The 17,969-nt window shown below is 46.0% G+C and overlaps 1 protein-coding gene across 12 annotated transcripts in view; it reads left to right on the top strand.

Annotated features, from left to right (window-relative positions):
* LOC120813126 (chloride channel protein 2) overlaps positions 1–10,328 on the top strand; it is a 52,861-nt gene extending 42,533 nt beyond the window's left edge. For all 12 annotated transcript variants that reach the window (XM_078106880.1, XM_078106888.1, XM_078106898.1 and 9 more), the window contains 4 exons: positions 4,254–4,292; positions 4,772–4,876; positions 6,613–6,699; positions 8,013–10,328. In XM_078106880.1, the coding sequence (XP_077963006.1) occupies positions 4,254–4,292; positions 4,772–4,876; positions 6,613–6,699; positions 8,013–8,207 (426 nt within the window). In that variant the 3' untranslated portion in view covers positions 8,208–10,328. The remainder of the gene's footprint in view (positions 1–4,253; positions 4,293–4,771; positions 4,877–6,612; positions 6,700–8,012) is intronic.
* Positions 10,329–17,969: the final 7,641 nt, after the last annotated feature.

A 17,969-nucleotide genomic window follows, 5' to 3' on the forward strand; every position in this document is an offset into this window, starting at 1 on the left:
AAGTTCAGCCTGCCAGTCGTGTCAGCGTAGCTCCATTAGCGCCGTTGGAGATTTGTACTTGAGGTAATTAAGAAGCTCCGTTTGTTTCACCCGTCAGGGACGATTATTGAAGTCTGTTCACGTTCTGAATCACTCGCCGGCATGAAGCGGCGCATCGGCCCAACTGCAAACTGACAAATTCCACTGTGAGGTCTCAATCTGGGTGAGATCGATGTGCCATGAGAACCTTGACCCCCCCCTTTGTTTTCAATAAGAGACACAAATTTAATTTTGAGCATGAAAGGAACTTTGCTCCTGAAATAGTTGAAACGAAAGCGGCCTTATGAGGGTGTTTAGTTCGGCGCTTTTATCCATAATTTGTGTTTCCTCATTAATTGATCTGCCGCTGCGTGATGTCATTGAACGAGGTGATTGGCTCCGTGTGGCCGGCCCAGATGGCGCATTAGTGGCGCGCTGTATCTCGGGGCGTGTTAAGTGGGCAGCACCGCGCCTCCTGCATGTCGTCAGGTATTACTGTTAATAATATTATTAACACGCTGGGGGCGCGGCATGGGGGGGGAAGTTATAGCCCCCCCCCCCCACCCCACAAACACCCCTCCTCTCCCTCCATCCAGACTGATGTAGGTGACATCAGCAGTCTGCAGAGCGATGATGCTGCCTCTCGCTCGCTCTCTCCTGGCGGTTTTTCTCATTATTTTCCTCCATTCCGGCCTCTGATGCCTTCATGCGTTATTCATTTTGCTGGCTTGTGGCCTCTTTCTCCTCACTGAGTTCTTCTCTGTTTCTTTAGATCGTTTGGGGGGGGCACATGAAAAGTCACGTTAATGTTTTCGTCGCCTTAATAAGATGAGAAAAAATGAGGAAAAAGGTCCAGAGGGGAGAAGAAAGTCGAGTTAAGAATGATTTGATCGTCTCCCTCGTTCATTAACTTTATTTCATTGTTATTATTCAGCCTTATTATGAAAAATAACTGCAGAATTTAGTGGAGATAATGAGCCAAGTCACTGAGACGATCGCACACATTCCAGCGTCGCTCACAATTTGGGGACTTTAGGTGACGAATGGTTATTGTGCAGCTGAGGAGGAAGCGCAACGTATTTATTTCCCCACTATTTAGAACAGGTCAAATGTATCTTTGGTGTCATCGGCATAAAAATGCAGTTTTTAGCCATTTTATAATTACATGTTTACAAAGTGGAAACTTCGATTGCAGCAAACAAACTGGTCCCTGCAAGTAGTTACTTAATATTCACCCCCAGCTGATGGATCCAACGTTCGCTTGCTGAACCAAATGAAGAGTTACAGATGATGGGACGTTTTTCATACTTATGACCGACTGACAATTTATCAAAACCCTGGTTAATGAAGTAAACTACTCAGTAGTAACATCATTTATGTCACAGCAACTCACCAAGAATACCAAATTATTTTATGCTGAATGTATATTATGTTTCTCGATGGTTGCCCTTGTTAACGAGTCACTCTGGATTCATAAGTTTTATTCCTGTCGGATGTTATTTTAGAGCTTGATGCTGTTGAGTCAATTGTTTTTAATTCGTACAAAAGCACCAACGTTTTCCAAGTAAAAAGCATAAACCGTTTTGAGCCACACGAGTCCGACGAAGACGGTCTTCATCATCTGTCACCAATTGGGTAAATCATCCGCTTGATACAAACCACTTGCTGATCCATTTAATCCAGACGAGTTCAGACAAATCCAGAATTCAGGGCACTTTATTTCATAGCGAGACAATTTTTTATTTTTTTTTGTTCATTTTTTTCAAACAGATTTGATTATTAAGTGTATTGGGGTCAAGTGTTCACAGTAAGTTGAGGGACGTTATAGAACAAAGAGCACGGACTCCCATTGAAAACGTCCCGTGGTTATCTGACGGGATGAAGTTCTCATTTCCTGAATGGTTTGGGACGTACAGCAGAGACAGAACCCTGCTGGAGAACTTGGTAGTTTGCTCCGTGAACGGATATCAGACTCTGTGACGAATCCGGGTTTGAATCGGCGGAAGCAGTCGCGACGTTGGGAACGACTTTTTTGGTTTCTCAAGGTGAAGCCGGAGATCTTTGGACTCGTTGGGTCGTTACGATTCATTAGCCAACTTTTCCCCGAAAGCCTTTGAGGACGTCTCCTCTTTATTGCGCCGCGTTGCAGCAGTTTGCACAAAGTCTTTAATGATGTTATTTCACAATCGCATTAAGTCTGTAATCTAATCGGATGCACAAATAAGGCAGTAATAGAATTTAAAGGCTATAAGCAGCGACGCGGAAATCAGCAGTTAATTGCCTGCACACGAGGGATTAGTGATTATCGTCTTTCTGCTTCCCTTTCGCACCGTTTCAGTTAGACAATGACGATGAAAGTAGCAATGAGGTGTATTGTCGCGTCCCGAGAGACGACCTGTGGACAGAGAGTTGCGTTCTTCTGATGCGACGACGTCATCTTTAGACTCCGCCCACATGCAATGTCGCCTCTCAGGTATTCGTATTCCCTTGAGGATACATTTTCCCCCAATCTCAGACGTCTCACTCAAATTCATTTGCACCAAACTTCCTGGTTCCCGGACAAAGTATCCCGATGACTTCGGCGATGACCTGCGTTTTCTTCTTTACGTCAAAGACATTCAGATGGTTGTCCAGTGAATACGGGCGTGGACGTGCACGGTGCCCCGTGGATGAATGGTACAAACTTTGATCTGAGTTTGATCTACGCTGCCATCAGGTCTCGAACACTTTATTACCAGACGGCTGCTAAGCTAATGATGATCCCACCAGCTGTACCGTTTTGCCATGTTAGCTTAAAACATTAACCTGCTAGCACTAGCATTGTGAGCATGTTAGCATTTAGCTCAAAAGCCCTCTTTTGGTGAGTCAACTATCTCAAACGAGTCGTCATGTCTCGACCAATCGGGCCAATGAGTCGACGAGTACGAGCCAATCAGAGGGCCGGGACATTGTTTTGTTTGTTTTTCTCTTTTTTCAAACTGCTTTTGGCAGCGAAACGTATTCACAGAAGTCGAACGAGGGACTTTTGAATATCGACGCCAAGATGCTCGGCCTTCCTCTTCATCGACATCGACAGCGTAAAGGAAGCTGATACCCTTCTACCCACTGTGGGGGCAAAGGGAAACGAGGGGGGGGGGGGGTGGGCTGCCTTTCTTTTTCATCTGTGTTTCCAGGCTCAAAGTGCGAGTGTGTGTGTGTGTGTGTGTGTGTGTGTGTGTGTGTGTGTTCCCCACTGACCTAGTCTTGGATGGTTGCCACTGATTGAAGGAAAGATGGATAGCTGGAGCACGAGGGGTGAAGGGGGGGGGGGGGGGGGGCGACGGACCTTTCTAATCTTTGTCTGGTCAGGGAAACAGCGCAGTGAGCAATACGGCTTCATCAGCTTAATGTCAACACTCTCGCATACGCACACACACACACACACACACTTCTGCCTTACCTCATGTATCCGGAGGCCGAGATTTGCTCCCTTAAAGAGACACATCATGCTCATTTTTGTATTTAGGGTTTCCACCACGTTCTCATGCTTTTGATGTTAAAGAAGCGTCGTTTTCCTGTGTGAATATCATTTTATTCAACTTCTGTCTCTTGTATTAATTCATTACGGGACCCGTAAAAAACGGGTTGGTAGACACATTAACGTGTAGACCCACCAAAGAGGAAACTTCACAACACGTCTCCTTTAATAGAACAGCGAATCTCTCTGAGAGCCTCTCTTTTGCATTTACGCCGCACGTGCGCATCTGTTCTGTCTCGTCGACCTCGGGCACGTTTGGCCTCCTGCTTGCGTGATGCTACCTCTCTTCGCCCCGCGGCAACAGTTGCTAGGGTTACCGACAGGTCGACCACCGGAGCCATTGACGACAAACGAGCTGAGGCCCCCCCCCCCCCCCCCCCCCCGGGTCACACTCGCTCTCTCTCTCTCTCTACCGCACACGACTAAATCATATTTCACAGCCATTTAAACACACACATGCACACACACACACTTCCCCCGCGCTCACTAGATGGACTGTACTCGCGCCTCTTTGTTTGGTCACGTGATACATCACGGCGCCGTGGCGCACGCCTGTGTGTCGTCGCTCAGTACTAGTGGACGGCGTTGTGTACCGTCGTTTGTGTACCTGTTTTTTTTCCTTTACAGCCTCACTATTTGTGTGCGTTTGGTTTCCTCATTTCACCGCGTTGAGTGTGTTCACTGAATGTCTTTGTGTCCTGTTGCTTCTTGTCTCCAGGACGACGCAGATGTGGAGGATGACATGACTATTAGAGAGGTAAGACGGACGGACCACCACGACGCACAGCAAGGGGGTTTGTTACAAACTGTGTGCGACACTAGCTAGTTGCATTTTGGGAAATTTCTGTCCCCTGTGAGGCCTCGTTGGACGTCATGAAACCATCGTTTTGTTCTCTGCTAATTCCGGTTTAAACCATTTCCCTGCTTATTGACCACGTCAATCAGACCTCGGACAATCGTAAATGAGCTTCTACAAACTTATATGTCTTCTCTGCGTTTGTCTTACACTTGACGACGTCGCCGCAATGACAGAACAGGCTTTCTCACATTTCCTCAATAACCAGACGGGCCGGTTGCCCCGGAGTCTTATATTTTTCGATATGACATCATCCATAATTGATGGGGGGGGGGGATTTGTCCCGGCATGCTAATAGTTGGCACAGAGACATCTGTTACTCGCAAAATCCAAAATGAGGAAGGAAGTTGTGAACGTCCTTTTGTGTGTTTGTGTGGCAGATCACAGAGTGGGAGGAGCAGCAGCTTGACGAGCAGGTCAACTTCAGCAACTGCAAGATCGACCCCGCCCCCTTCCAGCTGGTGGAGCGCACGTCTCTGCATAAGGTCTGATTGCAAATGCAGATGTTCGTCAAACTGTGTGCGCGCGTGCCGTGTTATAATAGAATTATGCACTAAGAAAATCTAAAGTTACAAAACTCCTACGAGCCAACAAACGTGTTTTAAACAACCGTTTTAATATATTATAATATGTAACGGGTCGGGTGTTCCACACTAAACTAATGCTCCCCTACTGAGTGGATGTGCAGGATAAGGAAAGGAGCTCACTGCGACATCGTGGAGGAGGCTCCGACGCACACACACACACACACACACACACACACAACTCTCAGCTGTGACAGCAGCCTTACATCACCCATTCATAATGCTCGGTGTGAACACTGTTTAAACATTTAAGAGCGGCATCCTGCACCGATCCATCTCGCTCTCCTCCTCCACTGCACACTTCCAAAAGCCAATACCACGCACAATCTCCTCCAGCACATTAAACACCGCTCGCCGCCCCCCACCCCCCCCCTTTATGAAGGTGTGTGTGTGTGTGTGTTCCTCTCTGGGCCGGGCTACAGAGTATCTCATGCCGGTATGCGTTGTTGCTCTACGGTGTTTTTCTGTGGCTCTTTCTGCAGATGTTCTGTAGGAATGAATCTCGTTGAACGCGTTTTGTCTCGTGTAAAACGCACATGACCGGGACGTCCGGACCCACAGCATTTAGTGCATGAACGAGATATTACAAATGGCAATTAGTGAGCTTCTTAAGCGCTTTGGATGTCCTCTCGGCGAGGGATTGGATGAAGGCTACTGAAGAAATGCCCATTTAGCTCCATTGTGACTTAATCTATTTGCACAAGGAACACACAGGAGGAGCATTTGAGGCCAATTTAGTGTTTTTTTTTCATTAACTTGCGGGCTGAGATTCCCGTCCCACGCGGATGCTCAACGGGTTCTAAAATGTGCTTTGGATCAGCGAATTGCTTCTTAATGGATGTGAGCGAGCTGGAGGTGAACGGAGTCTCGTCTCCGGAGACGCCGCTTCGTCCTCCTGTGGGGAAACTCGCAACGCGACCAAAAGAATCACTAAAGCATTCTCTTCTTGGCATGAATTCAGTTAGCTTGGATGGGTTTCAGATGTCCCAGATGTCCCTAAGAAAAAAAGTCACTAAACACCTAATGGGAGCCTTTCTAATCCGCCGCTGCACTTCTTGATCTCTCGCTCCGTTGGCTTTAGCAGCCCTCCTCCGGCACCTAGTAGAAGAGACCAGATTAGATGAAACTTTTATGTCCCCGCGGTGGAATCGAGTCATCGCAAGAACAAAAAGCGCCCCGCCGGGAGGATGGTGCCCAACGGATTCATGGGAACGTGCCAAAACCCCCGTTTTAAATTATTAAAGTTAAGATTCAAATAAAAACATGCAATCACAGTCACACAAACATTTTAGAAGTGTTTTGGGGGGATATTTGGTCCACGTATAACGACTAACTGAGGGCAGATTTAGACCTTCTCAATTGAGGCATTAAATTAAGGGATAATAAACCCAGTGATAATGCAAATTGGTAGAAAGGACGTGAAAGAACTGGTTTTAAAAAGAGATTAAAAAGAGATTTCAGATTCTGGGAGCTTAATCTCCTCAGACCGGTTCGTCCATTAAGAACTCAGTTTTCTGGTTTTATCCCAATATTCCTCAGATCTTCCTCTGGAGCTAAAGAACTTCTTCTCCTGTGTTTTTTTTATTTATTTTTTTTAACTACAAACCCGATTCTTTATTTTTATTGTCCCCCTGCAGACACACACCATCTTCTCCCTGCTGGGCCTCGACCACGCCTACGTCACCAGCATCGGGCGCCTCATCGGGGTGGTGTCCCTCAAGGAGGTAACCATCTCAGACCCTTTTTAAAATGTCCCCCCCCCCCCCCCCCCCATAAAGAAAACCCTGTCTTTGAAGTGCTCGGAGATGAGATCAGCTGAGAGCTCTTCTGATGTTGTTGTTGTTGTTGTGTAATGTTTTGTAATTGTGCACCTCGGGTTTCTCTCGATAAACCTCCCGCTCCACGAAGCCGTGACGTCAGCGCTTTGCGAATCCTCCGCTTTCGCAGACGTTAAGACATCGTCCTCCCTCGGGGACGGACTAAAGGCTGCTTGCTGTCTCTACCTATTGTCTCTCTGCTCGCTCTTCTCTCTCCGTTTGTCTTCTGCCTCACAATCAGCGGTGGGGAAAAAGAGAAAGGTCTCTTTTTGAATTGTCCAGGAAGCGGCAGGAGGGTTGTTGGCGAGCGCGCTCTCCTCTTCCTGACATTCAGGCTTTTTTTGTTCTGCGTTGCTCCAGCAGACGAAACAAAGGAAAGCGCCTCCGCCTCACTCTGTTAATATAGATATATAAATATATACATTCCTTTCAGTGAAGGATCCAGAAAAACCAAATCATTCAGCCAGATTAACAAACAAAATACTCAAATAAGAATAGCTGAGAGGAGAAAAACACCTTCAATGAGGTCCGACCTGAAAAGATGAATCATGATCCATTGAAAAAAAGATGTAACAGTAAATGGTTCAGATGCTTTGCTTAAGACAATAAAGGGTTAAAGAAACGTCTGGATGATTAATGTTTGGATGTTAGTCTCAGAACCTCGTCTTTGGTTTCCTTTAGATTGCTCCCAAATGATGAAGGCGGCTTCAGGACACTTTAGGAGACAAAATAAAGTGTTGACATTTGATTTAATGTCCTACTGTAAAGGACTCTCAACCAGGACTCGTCCTGTCCCCAGATACCTTTTCTAATCAATCTCGCTTTTGAATATTTTCAGGATTTTCTTTTTTCTTTCACCAACCAAAAGCCAACCGGTTCTATGACGGTCACTTCTTTTGTTTTCCTGGCGATTTTGTGTTACTGAGAAAAGAGAAGCGACTCGCCGCCATTCTCCACCGTTGTTGGATTTTGAGGAATATGTATCCACGTATGTACATTCATATGTGTACGTGTATGTTTGCACCACAATCACTTCTTGACAAACATGTTCAATGAATTCTTCCGGGTTCCTCCAGTAACTCATTAAGGTGATTTGAGGCGCGTTTCGCTTTCGGACTCGTTGAAAAGTCTTGTCCGATAAGAGTAAATGATCTGACAGTTGGTACGCTCTCTAAATCTCTGAGCTTTGTGTCCCCCCCACCTCCCCCTTCCATCATCAGCTTCGCAAAGCCATCGAGGGCTCCGTGACGGTGAAGGGGGTGAAGGTGCGTCCTCCTCTGGCCAGCTTCCGGGACAGCGGCACCAGCAGCAGCGAGAACGAGGCCACCGAGATCCACAAGCTGTGGGATCGCCACAAGAGCATGTCGCTGCCCCAAGACCACGCCCCCTCCGAGTCCGGCGAGAAGACCCAGTGAGGGGGGGGGGGGGGCGAGAAGAAGGTGATGAGAAGATGAGATCTCTCAGAGCCTGCAAGAAACCTCAGAGCCATCGGATCAATATTTAACTGTGGAAAGAGCCTCTTTGTGACTCCTTGTCTCCTCGTCTCCTCTCCTCGCCTTCACTTCGCTTCGTGGGCCCACCAGTGATCTCCTCCGGGGGGCACTGACTAAAGAGAGGAGCAGCGCTCCACCTTCTCCGTCTTCGCCATCGGGAACCCACAGCACAGTGAATGTGGATCCAACAGGTTTTTTGGGGGGGAATCAAACGACCGGGTGGGTTGAAATGTTCTTTTTAAAGGGATTATTTGTTTTTAGCCGACGTCGTTGAGCTTTTTTTTGGTGGGTTGAGATCGAAGCTTCTTCCTCTTTGAAACGAGTCTTCCGCAATGAAATGAAATGAAATGAGACGCGACGTTAGCGACGTTAGCGACGTTAGCTAGCGAAGCTGCTTTTACTGCCTTCAGACACGGCATTTCTCTTTCAGCTCAAATGTTTTTATTTCCATCTGACGGGGGTTAACTGGAATGTCGCCATGGTCTTTGTCTGGACCTCCTGGGGGGGGGGGGGGGTCTTCTTTCCGTTGTCTTCTCTTCACACAGTCTATGCAAGTACACTCCTTTCTTTGGGGGGGACAAGATGGCGTCGATTCACTCAATGTTTTTCTGCTTATATAAATATAGCCCCTAATAACCATTCCAGAGGAGGGGGGGGGGTAGGAAGAGGGGCAAGAAGTGAGGGGGGGGGAGAACTAAGTGGATGGCTGAAAGAATGAAGACGTCATTACCGAACCAGCTGCTCGCGGCCCCCTCATCCATCCGCCTTTGATCGGCGTGTTCGCTTACCTCCAAACCCCCACCCCCCCTCCCCCCCCCAACGCTATTTGATCCGTGATGTAATGGTCCAGGCAGACGCCATAGATGCGGCATCGGACTCGGCTCAATTTTTTGCACAGAAAGCAGCTTGAACTGATGATTCATTGCGTTTAAAGTGGAGTAAAAACCCTCTGAAGGAAATGAAGAATAACCGTACCCCCGACCCCCCCTTCTTAAACCTCCAATTCATAGCAGCGTTGTCGCTGCGACTGAACCTGGTCGTGCAGAAAGCAAACGATTGATGGCGTCGCAGGTCTTCCCACATAATATATATAAGTACTGTGTATTCAATAATTCATGTGCAGCATGAAGCCCGAGGCTCCTCCTTCTACTACTGACCTCCGTCCTTTGGGACGGGGGGATTAAATATGCGATAAAACGGCACGGCTTCGCATGATTGGTGGAAATATACCAAAAAGAAAAGCATCTTCCGTTCAGCTTTGTGCGTCACTTTCAACGAGGGAGGGGTTCTTAGTTACTAATACGCACAGATTAATATATTTAACATCACTCCGATAATATAAAATCATAATTTAATGTTGTAATCTTTCGTTGTTGACCAGTCTCTTTGTGAAAGGCATGTTGGGCCTTTTTATGGCAGTCGTTGGGTTTTCCCGTTTAACGCCGTCACCTTATGGTTTGATTTTAATCTTTTTGGCGTGAAATTCAAATTTCGAGTAACGCTGCGGGTTACGGCAGGCCGACGCGTATTTATTAGTGCGTTTTAATCACCGTAGAAGTTGTGCGAAATTGTGTTCTTCACTCTTTTTATGGATGATCCAGTCGTAGGGAATCGATTTGTGCAATAATTGTTCTTTGTCTCACTGTGTAACCCCGTTTTAATCCATGACGTGAATGCAAGATAACCTTATTTTTTTAAAGAAACCTGAAAAGTGTAAAAACATGCGTGTGCGTGTGTGTGAGGAGCACCAAGTGATTCTTTTTTTCTTTTTCTGCCTTGAAGATGATTAAGTTAAACACTGTTTGGTCCCCCCCCCCCCAGCAGCATGACAGCTTTATCTCCTCCAGGCTGATAAGGAATCAGCTGCTGGGGGGTTTTATCTTTCATCCGCTCCACACAGACGCCGCGTCGCGCCGAAGGCCGAAGGGCCGAAAGCAGACTGAGCTGAACGAAATCCAGAGCTATTTTTCACACAGGAAAAAAGAAGTAAAATGAACCATTGTTTTGTATATCAGGGATGAATAAAAGCGATTTTAACAAACAGTGATTTTGTTGAAGATTACTTCTGAGACTGCCCCCCCCCCCCCCCCCCCCCAGCTGGAAAGCACCTGGAGTGTTTTTGTGTTCTGCTGGTCCCCCCAAAGGGAAACCGGCGTGTTCTCTCTACATATGGCACTCGATACAAAGCCTGGACTTATAGGTTGAATTAGTATATTTATACCCTTAAACTGAAACTACCAAAGATGCCGTTTATCTCTTCTCTGCATGCAGCTTTTAAATCACATTGCATGTATTTGTCGTCCTCTGCTTTTTTTGGCCTCGGCTGGATCCGACTGAAAGAATCGACTGCGACATTTTGAGCTGCATTTTATTGGCAGCAATGAGCTAAAAACACACTTTCTATAGAGAAAAGAATGAATTGCACAGTTCAGATTTCACATGAACGAAAACTACTACTTCTGCTATATATTTATATATATATATATATATATATATGCCCCTCTGTCGTTAATCTGTTTTATGGTGACTGAGGTTAGAAACACGGCTCGAGCAGAGCGCCATCTGTCCTTACGTATATTAAATGAAGGTGCCACTGGAATAAAGAAATCTTCCTTCCTCGGAGGCTGGTGAGGCCGACTTCATTGATGACGCGTCACACGAGGAAACCTCAAAGTACACACATGTAAACAGGATTATTAAATCTGTTAAATCACATATATATATATGATTATATACATTATATATAATCTATATAATCTCAACACTCAAACTACAGACTAGAGAGGGAGCGACGTGTCAACATTTCATCTCTGGTGCCCTCTGCTGCAGAACTGATATCTTAAACCGGGGCATTAAATTGAGTGTCAAGTGTTTGAACCAACCACATAAACATGGGGCAGATAACTACATATATATATATATATATATATATATATATATATATATAGATTATATATATATATATATATAATCTATATATATATATATATATATATATGGCATCATTAAACAGCTCTTCGGGCTTCTGCAGCAGCATCTTTTATGGCGTAATAATGAAACGTTTCACTGAATCTTCACTCACTTTTGTTTGCGCGGGGCAGATGCCTTGCTCGAGGGCAGTGCAGACAATCACTCAAATGAAACATGATTTCTTCAGCCTGCCAACAGTCAAACCTTCAAGCTGCTCATGTATTCACAATCAGATACGGGTGCGTCTTGGCAGAGTATTGAGAAAAATGACACAAAGCCAGTTTTCTTTATGAATATATATATATATATATATATATAGATAGATACATCTCATATCAGCAGGATTGTGAAAGTCACCTCTCCGTTCAGTGCCTGAAGCCGCCCCACAGGGGTTTCAGGTAAAAGTAAAGCAGAACATGGCCGCAGACTGTATCATAAAAGTTGAAACACTTAATACAACAGAAAAGGGTTTTCTTTTTTACTTTCTGCCTTTGGACCACAACTTGAGTCCTCCATGAGCAGCCAAGTTCAAACCTTCAAACTATTTGTTTTTTCACAGATCAAATTTTCCCAACATGGCAATTAAAAAGAAAGATTAAGAGCCACGAAGTTAAAACAATCACAAAACAATGAAAAGCATTACATTGAGAGTTAAATGCATAAAATACATGACAGCTAACAGGACACTTCATCAGCTCCAATCAGCTCGTCTTCATCCTCCTCTTCATTATGAGACAAATACTGGTTTGATCTTCAGCTACGACACATTTCCTGGTTTCGCTCACAGCTGTTGACTGTAGGTGGGTGTTTGATTTGATTTTAATAGTCCCGCCCCTCTCCATGTCGCTGGTATCCCAGCATGCTTTGAGCACCAAGACCACTTTGACCGGGGAATCTTGTCCATGACGTCACTAAACTGCCGTTGCAGATGTGCGCTCTTATACCCACTCGCTTGTTTTACAAGCAGCTCTGGGTTTTTTAAAGCTTGTGAAGCTGCTTTGAGTCCAAAGGAAACGCAGAAAGCTTCTATTATCTAACGTAAAACCTTCTGCACAATAAAACAGAAGAACAGCGGTTAAAGAGGTGGAACAAAAGCATCTTTAACAATGGATATGAATGTTTCTATTGTCCCTCACTTCATCGGTCACTACGTCCTGTGAAAGTCGACATGTCCTGATGTGTCTTGTTACATTAACGCATTTCAAGTCATATTGTGTCATAAAATCAAGTCATTATTTGCTCACACTGTGTTCCCGGTCACTTTCTTTCTCACTTTCACTTGTCACTTTCTGTTCGCTGGTGCACTTTATTTTTCATTTTTTAACTTTTTAATTTTTGAATATTTTTAACTTTTTAAACTTTATTTTTAAACTAACCCATAGTCTTATATTACTAACCCATAATTATATTTTATTTTATTTATTTTATTGTCGTCTTGTCGTCGGTCACGATTTGGGTTCATGTCCTGTTTTATTTTGTAGTTTCTTGCCTCTTGTCTCCCTGGGTCACGTCACTTCCTGCCTGGTCCTGTCGTCCCCTGTGATTGTCTGCCGTGTCATGATTGTTTCCACCTGTGTCCAATCACCTGCACCTCCCTCGTGTGTTTAAACCATGTGTGTCTCTTGTCTCTTGTAGCGTCATAGTTAATTGTATGGAAGCCCACGTCATAGGTCCTGTCTCCTGTTCTTCGACTACGTTTTGCCTTTTTGGAGATTTGAGTTTGGAATTTTTGACCATTAAAGTTCCTTTTTGTTTCTGGAAAACTCCCAAGAACCTTCCTGACACGTCCAACGTCTAACTTGGTCTTGCACCAACCGCCAAGTCAAATTCCTTGTATGTCTGACATATTATGGCAATAAATATTCCTGATTCCTGATCTGTCTGTTTTGGGTTGCCAGGTTGTACATCACCGGTTTCTTCCCATTTCTTTTCAATTTAATTGACACATTTTGTATATGGTTGCTTTGTATTTTCTGAATGAAATATATTATTTTGTTAGATCGTTACAGATGTGATGAAAATGTGATGTTTGTTTTTACTGCAGAGACAAAAAGAGCAAAAGAAACCAAGAACAAAGGAAAAGGAAAAGAAAACCGTAATAAACGACTTCTCTGATCTGATGGGAATCGAAAAGACAACTTTAAGTGTCCTGTTTCGCTGATACAGACTCATCACAGAGAGTCATGAAGGTCATTTGTGTCATACGGAAAAATAATGTGTGTGTGTGTGTGTGTGGGGGGGTTCTTAGATGTGATTTTAAATCTATTTTAAAGTCTCTTCAGCTCAGAACTTCCTCAATCGTCTTGTTCAACCCAATGGTTTTGTTGACCAATGACTAAATTAATGTTGATCTGGCGCACACTCACATCTGTCCTTACGCCCTGACATCTGTCCTTACGCCCTGACATCTGTCCTTACGCCCTCACGTCTGTCCTTACGCCCTGACATCTGTCCTTACTCCCTCACATCTGTCCTTACGCCCTGACGTCTGTCCTTACGCCCTGACGTCTCTCCTTACGCCCTGACGTCTGTCCTTACGCCCTGACGTCTGTCCTTACGCCCTCACGTCTGTCCTTACTCCCTCACGTCTGTCCTTACTCCCTCACGTCTGTCCTTACGCCCTCACGTCTGTCCTTACGCCCTCACGTCTGTCCTTACTCCCTCACGTCTGTCCTTACGCCCTCACGTCTGTCCTTACGCCTCACGTCTGTCCTTACGCCCTCACATCTGTCCTTACGCCCTGACGTCTGTCCTTACTCCCTCACATCTGTCCTTACGCCCTCACGTCTGTCCTTGCGCCCTCACGTCTGTCCTTACTCCCTCACGTCTGTCCTTACGCCCTCACGTCTGTCCTTACGCCTCACGTCTGTCCTTACGCCCTCACGTCTGTCCTTACGCCCTCACGTCTGTCCTTACGCCCTCACATCTGTCCTTACGCCCTCACATCTGTCCTTACGCCCTCACGTCTGTCCTTACGCCTCACGTCTGTCCTTACGCCCTCACATCTGTCCTTACGCCCTCACGTCTGTCCTTACGCCCTCACGTCTGTCCTTACGCCTCACGTCTGTCCTTACTCCCTCGCGTCTGTCCTTACGCCCTCGCGTCTGTCCTTACGCCCTGACATCTGTCCTTACTTCCTCACATCTGTCCTTACGCCCTCACGTCTGTCCTTACGCCCTCACATCTGTCCTTACGCCCTCACGTCTGTCCTTACGCCTCACGTCTGTCCTTACTCCCTCACATCTGTCCTTACGCCCTCACGTCTGTCCTTACGCCCTCACGTCTGTCCTTACTCCCTCACATCTGTCCTTACGCCCTCACGTCTGTCCTTACGCCCTCACGTCTGTCCTTACTCCCTCACGTCTGTCCTTACTCCCTCGCGTCTGTCCTTACGCCCTCGCGTCTGTCCTTACGCCCTGACATCTGTCCTTACTTCCTCACATCTGTCCTTACGCCCTCACGTCTGTCCTTACTTCCTCACATCTGTCCTTACGCCCTCACGTCTGTCCTTACGCCCTCACATCTGTCCTTACGCCCTCACGTCTGTCCTTACGCCTCACGTCTGTCCTTACTCCCTCACATCTGTCCTTACGCCCTCACGTCTGTCCTTACGCCCTCACGTCTGTCCTTACTCCCTCACATCTGTCCTTACGCCCTCACGTCTGTCCTTACGCCCTCACGTCTGTCCTTACTCCCTCACGTCTGTCCTTACGCCCTCACGTCTCTCCTTACGCCCTGACGTCTGTCCTTACGCCCTGACGTCTGTCCTTACGCCCTCGCGTCTGTCCTTACGCCCTCGCGTCTGTCCTTACGCCCTCACGTCTGTCCTTACTCCCTCACGTCTGTCCTTACTCCCTCACGTCTGTCCTTACGCCCTCACGTCTGTCCTTACGCCCTCACGTCTGTCCTTACTCCCTCACATCTGTCCTTACTCCCTCACATCTGTCCTTACGCCCTCACGTCTGTCCTTACGCCCTCACAACTGTCCTTACGCCCTCACGTCTGTCCTTACGCCCTCATGTCTGTCCTTACGCCCTCACACACACCGCACCCCACTGTGTCCAACCCGCACCAACCGGTGGCTGCACATCTGGACCCGCGAGAAGGCGGGAATCTGTCGTCTTCTTCTTCGGTGCTGCATTGCAACAGCGGAGCGGCTGTTGCATGAGAGGAGGAGCAGAGGACCAGAGGTTGCTTACATCTGATTGGTATGTTCACCATTAAGCACCTAAGTGCTCGCACACCTGACGCCCGTGTTCAGGCCTCTTCACACCTGTGGATTTCATCCCCGGCTTCCTGAAAACCCATTTGTGGAGAAAAAAAAAAGATATAAGAGAGAAATGCGCTGCTCTTCTCTTTTTCTCACTGCTTCAAGAAGAAAAATGGGATAAGAATCCCCGAGACGGTGGGCGGGAGGAGAGAAATAAACAGGAGAAGCAAAAAGAAAGGAAGCCTTAAGCTGCCACGTTCTGTTTCATTTCTTTAAAACGACTCCTGACCCACCGGCATCACAGCCCAGGACCTGCTCACCGGCAGCGCTTTTAATTGCGGCCGTTTGTGCCCATATGGTGCGTGACGCGTTGAACAACTGGTCCTTTATTTGTGTGCACTTCATCAATTCCAGGAACTACGGGAAAAACAAACAAGTGGCGTTCCACCGCGTGAGCGACTTTCTCCTGAACACGAGTGCCGAGAAACAAAGTGTTTGTGTCAGGAATGAGACGTGCACGCAATTCAGATATTAAACGTGCACAGACACACACACACACACACACACACACTCTCTCTGGTAGTTCAGAGGATCTATATTTCTTGTAATTGAATCATCTCCAGGTTTTTAAATCCAAGCGGAGACGAGTCAGCACGTACGCTCAAGGTCACTGATGGATGCACTCACACACACACAGTGGACACACACAGTGGACACACTCAGTGGACTGGAAGCACGTTGACGCCTGTCCGTCAGACACCTTCTTCTGCACCGAGGAGCAGAAGGAGGTCTCGTGTGTTTGTGTGTTGAACTGCTTACGTAGATTTGGAAAGTAGTTTCTGTCGAGTGAAACAGGCCTTGAATCAGTTTTCCCGATCAACTATTTAAAGAAGAAAAGAATATTGTGGACTAAATCTGGAAGAAGGAGCGTAATTAACAGTGGTTACCCGCATGGTGGTCCCCAGCTTCTCGACACTCCAGGACGCCGCCGATGAAGCTTCTCAACTTCAAATCCCGTGCGCGGTTGTCTGACAGAACGAGGTACTGACCAAACGAAGGGGAGATGGTTAAGGAGGAGATCGGGAGGCAGACGTGAGGATAAAAGCAGGAATCAGAGACAGCGTTTTCCTCCTTTTTCATCTCGTCTGCAATTGACTTTCAGCTTCATGAAGCTTGTTACACTGACGAACTCCACACCTCAATCCATCTCTGCTCCGTTCTAACACGATTTGAACAGAACCTGTTCGAGGTGTACACAACGATAACAAAGATTACCTCTTTGCTTTGGGTCAAAATATGCGTCCCTGTGGACATGTGGATGCACGCGAAGCTCTGCTGAGGGCGTGCTGATGATCTCCTGCAGGTTGACAAAGCACAAACAAATATACAAATCATAGTACATGTTCCATGCACGAGCATATCGGGTCCTTGCTGAAAAAAACGAGATGATCCAAGACACCAACTGTACTTTATGTTTTAATTGCTCCCAGAATCTATAAACTGACCCAAACTTAATGAAGCAAGCTCAATGTTTTATTGACATTTCTTCCCATCCTTTCCCGTTTTTATCGTCCCAGTTTCACCAAACGTAAATTGTTGCACTGAACCCAGATTGCGGGCCGGGACTCGTTGCTGAATGAGCCGGTTGGTCGCCGGTTGGTCGCCGGTTGGTCGCCGGGCTGCACCGTCTGGCGTGAACTCCTGAAGTGAAGCGAGTAGCGTCTGCGGCGGTGAAGTCGGCGTCCTGAAGCGGTTCAGACACGTTGTCCAAAGTGCAGCGAGGACCGCGGCTCAAATTCGCGCTGCTCCTTGGGAAAGTGTTTAAAATGAAGTTTCGGGAATATTTCAAGTGATTAATCGCATATATCTTTGCTATGGAGCAACTTTTCACTCCAATTATTACTTTTGCTGTTGTTCATACTTATATTTAATGTACATTGCCAGACTTGGGAGCTGTGAAAAGTTCCCATTTTACTGCAAAAAGCTTGTAATCATTTTCTTTTTTTTAAACATCCACCAAACATGTCCATTTATGGTAAAGGCATTGATTGATTTCTAAAAAGAAAAGTTACAATATTGTCGTGAAGCATTAGGTTCTCTGATTATTGACATTATTCCAATATATATATATATATATATATATATATATATATATATATATATATATATATTTAAAAATAATATGTTGACTTTAGAGTAGACTATATTTAAAGAGATACTGCCAAGTGGAAGGAGAGACCACCTCATTTGATTCAGAAATTTAAAAAAAGGATTTGTTTTGCAGGGACATTGCACACCAACCAACCAAACTAAGTGTGCCAGAATTTATTTATTATTTTACATTTATCGTTTAACTGACGCTCTTATCCAAAGCGACTTACGTGCATTGAAAAAATGTGTCCAAAAATGTAATCTGTGACGTATTCCGATACATAAACTAATCTGAGTATTGTATCCTGAATTCTTGATAATTCTCGATTATTTCCACGTTGAATTGCATTTTG

Source organism: Gasterosteus aculeatus, chromosome 1 (genome assembly GCF_964276395.1).
Source record: "Gasterosteus aculeatus chromosome 1, fGasAcu3.hap1.1, whole genome shotgun sequence".
NCBI classification, from domain to species: Eukaryota; Metazoa; Chordata; class Actinopteri; order Perciformes; family Gasterosteidae; genus Gasterosteus; species Gasterosteus aculeatus.